Genomic DNA, 10,233 nt, shown 5'->3' on the forward strand with positions numbered 1-10,233 from the left:
TCATCACCAGCCTCTCCCCACACCCTTTAAGCTCAGGAGGGAGACCTGGGCTGCACCGCCTTTGTCTACAGTCCGTCCTGAGGGCCTCCCCATCACTCCCTCTCCAGGCGCTGGACGGGGCCTTCACAGAGGAGAACCGTGCACAGTGCCGAGCAGCAACGGCCCCGCTGCTGGAGGCTGTGGACAATCTGAGTGCCTTTGCGTCCAACCCTGAGTTCTCCAGCGTTCCCGCCCAGATCAGCCCCGAGGTGAGGCCGGGTGAAGGCAGAACAGATGGGCCGTCTGCTGCCTCATCTTCCCAGGAGTCTTGAGATTCACCTCCCTGCTTCCCCTCTCCCCAGGGCCGGGCTGCCATGGAGCCCATTGTGATCTCTGCCAAGACAATGTTGGAGAGTGCTGGGGGCCTAATCCAGACAGCCCGGGCCCTGGCAGTCAATCCCCGGGACCCCCCGCGCTGGTCGGTGCTGGCTGGCCACTCCCGTACTGTCTCAGACTCCATCAAGAAGCTCATTACAAGCATGAGGTACAGGGGGCGGGCTGGAGAACTGGTGTGACTGGGGGATATACATTGTGACAGAATGGAGGGGTGGGCACTTAGGTGCAATGAGATGGGATGGTGTTGGAGGACACCTGTTGTCCAAGATTTGGGGGATACAGGGAAAGGCAGGCTAGCCTTATGTTAAAGGGACGTTCTTGGTGTTGGAGCCTGTGATGTGTCTGCAGGGACAAGGCTCCAGGGCAACTGGAGTGTGAGGCGGCCATTGCAGCTCTGAACAGCTGTCTGCGGGACCTAGACCAGGCTTCCCTTGCCGCAATCAGCCAGCAGCTTGCTCCCCGTGAGGGAATCTCTCAAGAGGTAAGAGGGAAGGGGGTTCTATGAAAGGTGTCTGGGAGGAGCTATGGCAGGCTTGAGGAAGATGGGGGATCTGGGAATGGGCTTCATAGAAACATCGAGGGTATGGAACATGCCAAGGGGGTTTTAGTTAGTTGGATGTGGAAGGAAGAGTGGGGTCCTGTGCAACTAGAGGGTCCCTTTGCAGGTCACAGTCAGAGCTAAAGTTCACTTCCTCCCCAGGCCTTGCATACCCAGATGCTCACTGCAGTGCAGGAGATCTCCCATCTTATTGAGCCACTGGCCAGTGCTGCCCGGGCGGAAGCCTCCCAGCTAGGACACAAGGTACCTGGAGAGACACGTGGGGAGACCGGGATAGGGTAAACCAAGGGTACCTGGCCCGGCTGACCCATTCCAATCCCTTGCCTCAGGTGTCCCAGATGGCCCAGTACTTTGAGCCACTCACCTTGGCTGCAGTGGGTGCTGCCTCCAAGACCCTGAGTCACCCTCAGCAGATGGCACTCCTGGACCAGACCAAAACCTTGGCTGAGTCTGCCCTGCAGTTGCTGTACACGGCCAAGGAGGCTGGCGGTAACCCCAAGGTACGGAGGGCCGGGTTGAGAGGCTGCTTCTATAGTAAGAGAAGCAGGAACAGCTGGGCCCCAGCTCACTCACTCTGCCCCACAGCAAGCAGCTCACACCCAGGAAGCCCTGGAGGAGGCGGTACAGATGATGACAGAGGCCGTGGAGGACCTGACAGCCACCCTCAACGAGGCAGCCAGTGCTGCCGGGGTTGTCGGCGGCATGGTGGACTCCATCACCCAGGCCATCAACCAGGTTGGAGTCTTGGGGTGCCCATGGACAGAGCCTACTGTGGACCAGGGTCCCTGAGCCCAGTGGCAGAGACCAACAATCTTTCCCCTTCCCCCATTCTCTCCCCTTAGCTAGATGAAGGACCAATGGGTGAACCAGAAGGTTCCTTCGTGGATTACCAGACAACTATGGTGCGGACAGCCAAGGCCATTGCTGTCACCGTTCAGGAGATGGTGAGTTTGGGAGAGAATAAGAGGACTGCTCTTGGAAAGTTGAGTTTGGACATAACTTCACTTCTTCCACTGTCTCCAGGTAACGAAGTCAAACACCAGCCCTGAGGAGCTGGGCCCTCTCGCTAACCAGCTGACCAGTGACTATGGCCGTCTGGCCTCACAGGCCAAGCCTGCAGCTGTGGCTGCTGAAAATGAAGAGGTAACGTGGAGGCAGTTGTGACCTTCCCCAGCGCCTCACAGAAAACCCCAGAGGCATGCCCCTTGTCCCATCATGTCAGCCTCTGGGGCTGTCCCACCCTCGCCCCCTCTGATCTTTCATAGAAAGGGGAACTCCTCAGGGCCACTCCACGAAAGAGTGATCAGGGCTCTGCATAGGGACAGCATCAAAGCCTTTGGTCACAGGCATAAAGGAGACAGCCCAGGATCTAGAGCTTTCCTGGTCTGCCGCTGTTTCTCTGCTGACCCTCCTCTGGGCCTGTGGCTGCTTTTCTGCTGTGCTGCAAGCCTGTATTCCCTTCCTAGTTCTTCCGTGTTGTAAAGCCCTGAAGCGCTTCCTTCCCTAAGCTCCTGGCTTTCCAAGAAAGCAAGTAATTGGATCTTAGCATGACACACCTAATCCCCAACCCCAAACCCCTCCACAACCGCACACAGGCCAAATTGTAAGCCATGGCCTCTGATTCAGATACCCCAGCATGAAGTGCTTCTCCCCTCCTCCTCACTGTGCTTAACAAGGTCCTCACAGCTGGTGCCCACAAGCCAGTATTTTCCATGTGTGGGAGGTGACCTCCTGACTAAAGGCTATGAAACAGGACAAGCCTGTGCTAGGCGCTTTTTCTCACTACCTCAGTCTGCAGTGCATGGTTTCTTAGGTCCTTAGTGACTCCTCTGAGCGCACTGGACGTACCTGAGCGCCTCTTGTAAAATCCATCTCCCTTTTTCATCTGCTCACAGATAGGTGCCCACATCAAGCACCGGGTTCAGGAACTGGGACATGGCTGTGCTGCTCTGGTCACCAAGGCAGGCGCCCTGCAGTGCAGCCCCAGTGACGCCTACACCAAGAAGGAGCTCATAGAGTGTGCCCGGAGAGTCTCTGAGAAGGTGACCGAGCTCATCCCCACGGACTGAGGGCCAGGCTCCCCAACCCTGCAGCCTTTCCCATCCTCCTCCAGCCTTCCCAGCCCTCCCCTCTGTCCCTTCTCTCAGACACCGGTGACCTTTCCCTTTCACGGGGCACCAGCCACAGTCGCCACATGACTCTCCTCCCCCAGGTCTCCCACGTGCTGGCTGCGCTCCAGGCCGGGAATCGTGGCACCCAGGCCTGCATCACGGCAGCCAGTGCTGTGTCCGGCATCATTGCTGACCTCGACACCACCATCATGTTCGCTACCGCTGGCACACTCAATCGAGAGGGCGCTGAAACTTTCGCTGACCACCGGTGAGGAGGGCACTGGGCCTCATGGAGGCAGGGTGGGGTTTGGGCCACAGAGGCTGGAGGGGCCGGGGTAGGCCTGAGAAGAGCTGACTAGGCCGGACCCTCCCCCAGAGAGGGCATTCTGAAGACTGCAAAGGTGCTGGTGGAGGACACCAAGGTCCTGGTGCAGAATGCAGCTGGGAGCCAGGAGAAGTTGGCACAGGCTGCCCAGTCCTCTGTGGCCACCATCACCCGCCTCGCCGATGTGGTCAAGCTGGGTGCAGCCAGCCTGGGAGCCGAGGACCCAGAGACCCAGGTATCCAACTCACACCCCTAATTCTGGCCAGAACCACTTCCTGTTCCCCCTTTTCTTCCCACAGACCAGAGCCTCTGCTCTCCCACACAGGTGGTGCTGATCAACGCGGTGAAAGATGTGGCCAAGGCCCTGGGAGACCTCATCAGTGCAACAAAGGCTGCAGCTGGCAAAGTTGGGGATGACCCTGCCGTGTGGCAGCTCAAGAACTCTGCCAAGGTCGGAGGAAATGAGAGCTGCTTCTGGGGAGCGAGCGGATCATTGTGCTTCCTCCTGTTCCTTAAAATGATCCCTCCTTCCCTCCCTCCTCTGATGCCCCCAGGTGATGGTGACCAATGTGACATCACTGCTTAAGACTGTGAAAGCTGTGGAGGATGAGGCCACCAAAGGCACACGGGCCTTGGAGGCAACCACTGAGCACATACGGCAGGAACTGTCAGTGAGTGCAAGTCTGGGGCATCGGGGACTTGTGTCGGAGAGCAGGGTCGTGATACATAGTGAACTTGCGTGACACACACACACACACACTCTCTCTCTCTCTCTCTCTCTGTCTCTCCTGCTCGTTGCCAGACTTCTTACACGAGCTGCACTCGTGTCTTCCCCTTCCTCACCTATTTCCGCCCTAGCATTTGACACCTCCCTTTCATCCCCCCACTTTCTCTGGTCACCAGTGGCCTCTTAGTTGCCACATGCAGTGGCCGCTTCTTGGCCTTCATCTTCTTCAGACATTTCCAAAGCAGTTGACTCCCTTAGCAAGCCTCTCTTTGAAAGCCTTTCTTCCTTTGGCCTTCTTGACACTGGCTTTTCTCTTGCCTCCCACGTCTCTTCTATAGTCGTCATTGAATCACCTTCAACCTAGTAAACGTAGAGGCCTTCCCAGAACTGCACACATCGCCCTCTTACTCTATCCTCTTCTTTGGCAAGTTTAACCACTCTCTTTATCATTCTCTAACAAGTTGAATTCCAATTCTGAGTTTAGTTATTTTCAACTGCCTGTTTGACATCAGCACCGAGAGGCAGTGCCTCCCAACCAGCTGTTCTTCCTGACGTGCTGCTTCCCACTAATGATGGTAACAGCCTCCCAGTCCTGAAGGTTCCCTCTCAGTCATCTTTGACTTCACTGCCTTACTCACCATATCCAGGCCATCGCCAGGTCCTGCCAGCCACCCTCCTCTGTTCTCTTTTCCTTTCATCCCTCCTCTCCAGGCCCACTGGCAGCGTTCTCCCTCACTTTGACTGCTGTGCCAGTTTTCTACCTGGTGTCCCTGCCTTCAGTCTCTGTCACTTTCATCTTTCCTACTCATCTTTCTAAGCTTTTTTTTTTTTTTTTTTAATATTTATTTATTTGGCTGCGTTGGGTCTTAGTTGAGGCATGCGGGATCTTTCGTTGCGGGCTCCAGAGCACATGGGCTCTCTGTAAGTTGTGGCGCGCGGGTTTAGTTGCCCCACAGCATGTGGGATCTTAGTTCCCTGACCAGGGATCAAACCCGCGTCCCCTGCATTGGAAGGCGGATTCTTAACCGCTGGACCACCATGGAAGTCCCTCATCTTTCTAACTTCTAAATTCGTCTTTCTCATCTTCTGTTTTCACCTCTCCTTAGAGATGGCTAAATTGAAATTCCTAACTTTCTGCTTCCCAAACCTGATCATTCCCTCATCTTTCCCATATCAGTAAATGGCACCTCTTAGTAACTCAGTTCCTAAAGACAGAAACCCAGCTTTAACATCTTTCTCTCGTTCCCTACATCTGAGCCCATCAGCAGTTCTTTTAGTGCTCCCTCCAGATAGATCTCATTTTCCCTTTGCCCCGTCTCTGCTACCACCACCTTGTCCAAACCATCATCGGTCCTTAGCTGTGTTGATGTGATAGCATCTGTTTAATCTCCCTGCTTCCCCACTCCACTCACCCCCTCCAGTCCATCCTCTCTACACGGTAGCCAGAATAATCTTTTTTTTTTTTAGGCCATGCCATGCAGCTTGTGGGATCTTAGTTCCCCGACCAGGGATTGAACCTGGGGCCATGGCAGTGGAAGCGCCAAGTCCTAACCACTGGACCGCCAGGGAATTCCCAGAATAATCTTTTAAAAATATACATCAGGTTATGTCACTTCAGTGCTTACAACCCTTTAGTGACTGCCCTGGCATCTGTGGTAAAATCCACTCTCCTTACCATTGCCTCCCAGGCCCCAGGGCCCCTGCTCTCCTCCCCTTCCAGGCCCCAGGCCCACTGCATTCTCAGCTCCACCCACTGCAGGCCCTTGCTCTTGCTCTCTTCCAGCTTTTTGAACATCTGGTTCCTTCTACTCCTTTAGGCTTCAGCTTAAACATCCCCTCCTTCTGAGGCCTTCCCTGACCACCTTTCTGAAAAAGGACTTCCTTTTTCTTTCTCATCACAGCACCCTCTTTTTTTGCTTCACAGTCTAGTTTCCTCTGCTCGTTTACCTATGTATAATCTGTATCCAAAACCAGAATGTAAGCTCCACGAGAACAAGGACCTTGTCTACCTTATCCCCCCCATTGCATTCCTAGCACCTCACACAGAATCTTGCCACCTAGCTGATCTTTAGTAATTTGTTGGATGAACACATACATCAAAATATTTTTATGACTTTTACATATTATGTGAAATTCTAACTTCCTTATTATATTCAAGACCCCAACAATCTTTTCTCCTCCATCTGTGTATTCTAGAACATTCCTTGATACTCTCCCACTTGACGTCCTGGTTATTCATGCTCTACCACTTACCTAAAATGCCCTCCTGTTATCTATATTTCTTAAGACCCAGCTCCTTGCCCGCCTTCACCACTCCCCCTGTCAAGGCTTCTCTTTAGTTTACGAATGAAAACCCAGCTCAGAGGTACTTCTTTAATTTCAAACAGATAAATTCTCCCTGATCACTTCAGTCAGAAATGACGACCAGCTGCCTTCTATTATATTAGCTGTGAATGTGTGAAAGTCTCCAAGCACTTGACCTATGATAAATATTCAGTGAATGCTTGTTGAGTGAACACATGGATGAATAAACCAATCACATGACTGCTGCGCTTACAGCCTCACTCACTGTGGAATTTTTCTTCTTGTTCTACCCCCAACAGGTCTTCTGTTCCCCAGAGCCACCTGCCAAGACCTCTACCCCAGAAGATTTCATCCGCATGACCAAGGGTATCACCATGGCAACAGCCAAGGCTGTTGCCGCTGGGAACTCCTGTCGCCAGGAGGATGTCATTGCCACAGCCAATCTAAGTCGCCGTGCAATCGCAGATATGCTTCGGGCTTGCAAGGTAGACATCCTGGTGGTGAGGCAGAAGTTTGAGGCAGTGAGGCAGCTTTAGGGCAGAACATGGTAGGGAGAAACTGTAGGGACTTGGGGGACTGGGAGCTCCCAAAGGATCCTAAAGCTAACATATTACCCGGTGGTATAGGAAGCAGCCTACCACCCAGAAGTGGCCCCTGATGTGCGGCTTCGAGCCCTGCACTATGGCCGGGAATGTGCCAATGGCTACCTGGAACTGCTGGACCACGTGCTGCTGGTAAGGCGGGAGTTGTCTGCTCCTCACACCAGCCTCCCTGAACACACAGTTCCCTTCCCACAGGCCTCAGACCCCGCTCTCTAATTTTTTGTTCCAATCTCCCCCCCCCAACCCTACCATCTCTTCCCCAAATCTGTTCTTATTTCCAAGTCTCCTTTCCACTGGGGCCCCATCAGTCTTAGCATCTTTGGTTCTCCCACTCACCTCTTCCTCTTTTTGTTTTCTCCTCTCTCCCCACCTGACCTTCTCCTCCTCTACCTCATCATCTCTTCTTTCTTCTCATTTCATCATTCTCCTTGTTCCTTGTCAGCCGGTGAGTGACACACAGCCCCACTGTCTTCACCACGTGTGCCGTGTGATGCGTGGAGTCCACCTGGATAGGCTGTGTGGTGTTTGAGGCTGTGGTGTGGAGCGGTCTAGGAATGGAGGCGGGGTGGGGAGGGTTTTGATCTGCCCTTTTTCAAAGGTCAAGGTGGAAGCTAAGATCTGATGTTCCCTGCTCCCTGCCCCCGTCTTCCCCAGACCCTGCAGAAGCCCAGCCCAGAACTGAAGCAGCAGTTGACGGGGCACTCAAAGCGTGTGGCTGGTTCAGTCACTGAGCTCATCCAGGCTGCTGAGGCCATGAAGGGTGAGGGGCCACCAGGGGCAGGGAGGGAAGGGAGACCCTTGTCCCGGGGAGACCTCTACTTCCGGTAGTCTGCTCGGAGCTGGCCTCTGCCCATGGTCCTCACAGATGCCAAGGCCCCGGTGCTAGTAACTGTGCTGCCCAGTGCTCCTGACCTCCCTGCTCTGCCTTAGCCTCTTCCTTTCCCACTTCGTCCCACCAGGAACAGAATGGGTGGACCCAGAGGACCCCACAGTCATTGCTGAGAATGAGCTCCTGGGAGCTGCAGCTGCCATTGAGGCTGCAGCCAAAAAGCTGGAGCAACTGAAGCCCCGGGCCAAACCCAAGGTCAGTCCTGCTCCCTCCCTCTTCCCTACCCTCAGAACATCTGCACCTTCAGCCCCCTCTTACTTTGCATCTCTCTCTGCAACCTTCGTCTGTTCTTTGCAGGAGGCGGACGAGTCCTTGAACTTCGAGGAGCAGATACTGGAAGCTGCCAAGTCCATCGCAGCAGCCACCAGTGCCCTGGTGAAGGCTGCATCCGCTGCCCAGAGGGAACTGGTGGCCCAAGGGAAGGTAAGGACTCGGATAGCCAGCAGAAAGGGGACAGCAGCAGCTTTGCCGTCCACACCTGCCTGCATTGTAGCCGGGGGGCTCTTAGGACCTGCGGAGAGCACAGGTCTAAGCAGGCTCCCGCCTTCCTCCACAGGTGGGCGCCATTCCAGCCAATGCACTGGATGATGGGCAGTGGTCCCAGGGCCTCATTTCTGCCGTGAGTGTATAACTCCCCCTACATCCCTCTGAGCTTCAGAGACTTGAGAAGGCTGGAGAGGGGATGGACCAGGGCAAGAGGCATATTGTAATCTAATCTCCCTGTTTCAGGCGCGGATGGTGGCTGCAGCCACCAACAATCTGTGTGAGGCAGCCAATGCAGCTGTACAAGGCCACGCCAGCCAGGAGAAGCTCATCTCATCAGCCAAGCAGGTCGCTGCCTCCACAGCCCAGCTCCTCGTGGCCTGCAAGGTCAAGGCTGACCAGGACTCTGAGGCAATGAAACGGCTTCAGGTGAGGAACCTTGACCCATCCCATTGTACCTTGAGCTGTGCTGCTTTAAACTGTCACCCCCAAGGCATGCTTTCTGTGAGGGAGTTGAGGGACTCTCTCAGCTGGGACCCTACCTGAGTTCTCAACTCATGCTGCATTCTCTCTACCCAGGCTGCCGGCAATGCAGTGAAACGAGCCTCGGATAACCTGGTGAAGGCGGCACAGAAGGCTGCAGCTTTTGAAGAGCAGGAGAACGAGACAGTAGTGGTGAAGGAGAAGATGGTCGGGGGCATTGCCCAGGTAAGCTCTGTCCCAGACACTCTGAGGGACACTGTCAGCAGGGCGGTCCCAGTGCCCGTGCCGGTCCCAACTACCCTAAACCCTAACGCACACACGCACTGACCCGAGTCCCTGATCTCCATCCCTCAGATCATTGCCGCCCAGGAAGAGATGCTTCGGAAGGAACGAGAGCTGGAAGAGGCGCGGAAGAAGCTGGCACAGATCCGGCAACAGCAGTACAAGTTCCTGCCTTCAGAGCTTCGAGATGAGCACTAGGGCGGCCGCTTCTGTTCGACGCAGACCTAGCCCAGAGACTGTGCCTGCCACCACCAAAGCCTTCTGGGCTGTCGGGCCCAGCCTGCCACCCCAGCACTGCCCGAAGTGCCTGCCAAACCCCGGGCCTGGCCCTGCCCAGTCCCACTGCACATCCCCTGTCCCTTCCTGGATCCAAGTGCCTTCATGCCCTAGGGCCCCCTAAGTGCCTGTCCCTCCCCAGAGTATTAACGCTCCGAGAGTATTATTAACGCTGCTGTACCTCAGTCTGAACCTGCCAGGGCCCCAGCCCGCTGCACCCCGCCAGCAGCTTCCAGCCAGTCCCCACAGCCTCCGCTCTTCTCCTCCTTTTTGATACTGGCGAGCCCCACCCACAGCTACCTGTGGGGGCCGTGAGGGTGCAAGCCCCCAACAGGTCATGCTCCAATAAAGGTGATTCTGCCTGCAGCCTCTGCCTGGCTTCATGAGGAGGTTCCCCCAGGGCAGGGCAGAGAGAGTGGGATTCAGTTCTGTACCCACATGATCTGTCTCAGAAATGGAGTGGGGGCAGACCGGCAGTCTCCCCGGAGGCCCCTTCCTCCTACTTGCACGCAGATCCCTGAAGTCATCCTAGTCAGGAAGCTGTCCCCGAGGAGTCGCACTCCTGTTGTCCCCTAGCTCACTGGCCAGCGCCTGCGCCTCACCAAGTGTCATTCTTCTGTTGCTGGGACACCAGCTGCCGCTGCTCTTTGTGGCTGCAAGGGACACTCTGTGCTTCATCACTGCTCAGAGTATGTGAACAAATCCAGTCCCTAGCCAAATCCGAATTTTCAAAAAGCAGCTTTGCTGAAAACAGTAAGCCTATGGATACAAGTGTCTGGGCCTAAGAGAACTGTGGCCACAGATTTGGTTGAGGCAG

At 55.1% G+C, this 10,233-nt stretch overlaps 1 protein-coding gene across 1 annotated transcript in view; it reads left to right on the plus strand.

Moving 5' to 3' along the window:
• The window catches only part of TLN1 (talin 1), a 31,778-nt gene extending 21,996 nt beyond the window's left edge, over window positions 1–9,782 (plus strand). The window contains exons 36-57 of the mRNA XM_068553499.1: window positions 108–248; window positions 342–523; window positions 724–856; window positions 1,076–1,177; window positions 1,264–1,434; window positions 1,520–1,669; window positions 1,777–1,878; window positions 1,958–2,077; window positions 2,830–2,976; window positions 3,147–3,313; window positions 3,422–3,605; window positions 3,696–3,821; window positions 3,925–4,041; window positions 6,701–6,886; window positions 7,028–7,135; window positions 7,658–7,763; window positions 7,963–8,087; window positions 8,190–8,315; window positions 8,449–8,511; window positions 8,622–8,804; window positions 8,955–9,083; window positions 9,213–9,782. Coding sequence (XP_068409600.1) covers window positions 108–248; window positions 342–523; window positions 724–856; window positions 1,076–1,177; window positions 1,264–1,434; window positions 1,520–1,669; window positions 1,777–1,878; window positions 1,958–2,077; window positions 2,830–2,976; window positions 3,147–3,313; window positions 3,422–3,605; window positions 3,696–3,821; window positions 3,925–4,041; window positions 6,701–6,886; window positions 7,028–7,135; window positions 7,658–7,763; window positions 7,963–8,087; window positions 8,190–8,315; window positions 8,449–8,511; window positions 8,622–8,804; window positions 8,955–9,083; window positions 9,213–9,338 — 2,994 coding nt within the window. The 3' untranslated portion in view covers window positions 9,339–9,782. The remainder of the gene's footprint in view (window positions 1–107; window positions 249–341; window positions 524–723; window positions 857–1,075; window positions 1,178–1,263; window positions 1,435–1,519; window positions 1,670–1,776; window positions 1,879–1,957; window positions 2,078–2,829; window positions 2,977–3,146; window positions 3,314–3,421; window positions 3,606–3,695; window positions 3,822–3,924; window positions 4,042–6,700; window positions 6,887–7,027; window positions 7,136–7,657; window positions 7,764–7,962; window positions 8,088–8,189; window positions 8,316–8,448; window positions 8,512–8,621; window positions 8,805–8,954; window positions 9,084–9,212) is intronic.
• Window positions 9,783–10,233: the final 451 nt, after the last annotated feature.

This window comes from Eschrichtius robustus, chromosome 10 (assembly GCF_028021215.1).
Source record: "Eschrichtius robustus isolate mEscRob2 chromosome 10, mEscRob2.pri, whole genome shotgun sequence".
In the NCBI taxonomy this organism is placed as follows: Eukaryota; Metazoa; Chordata; class Mammalia; order Artiodactyla; family Eschrichtiidae; genus Eschrichtius; species Eschrichtius robustus.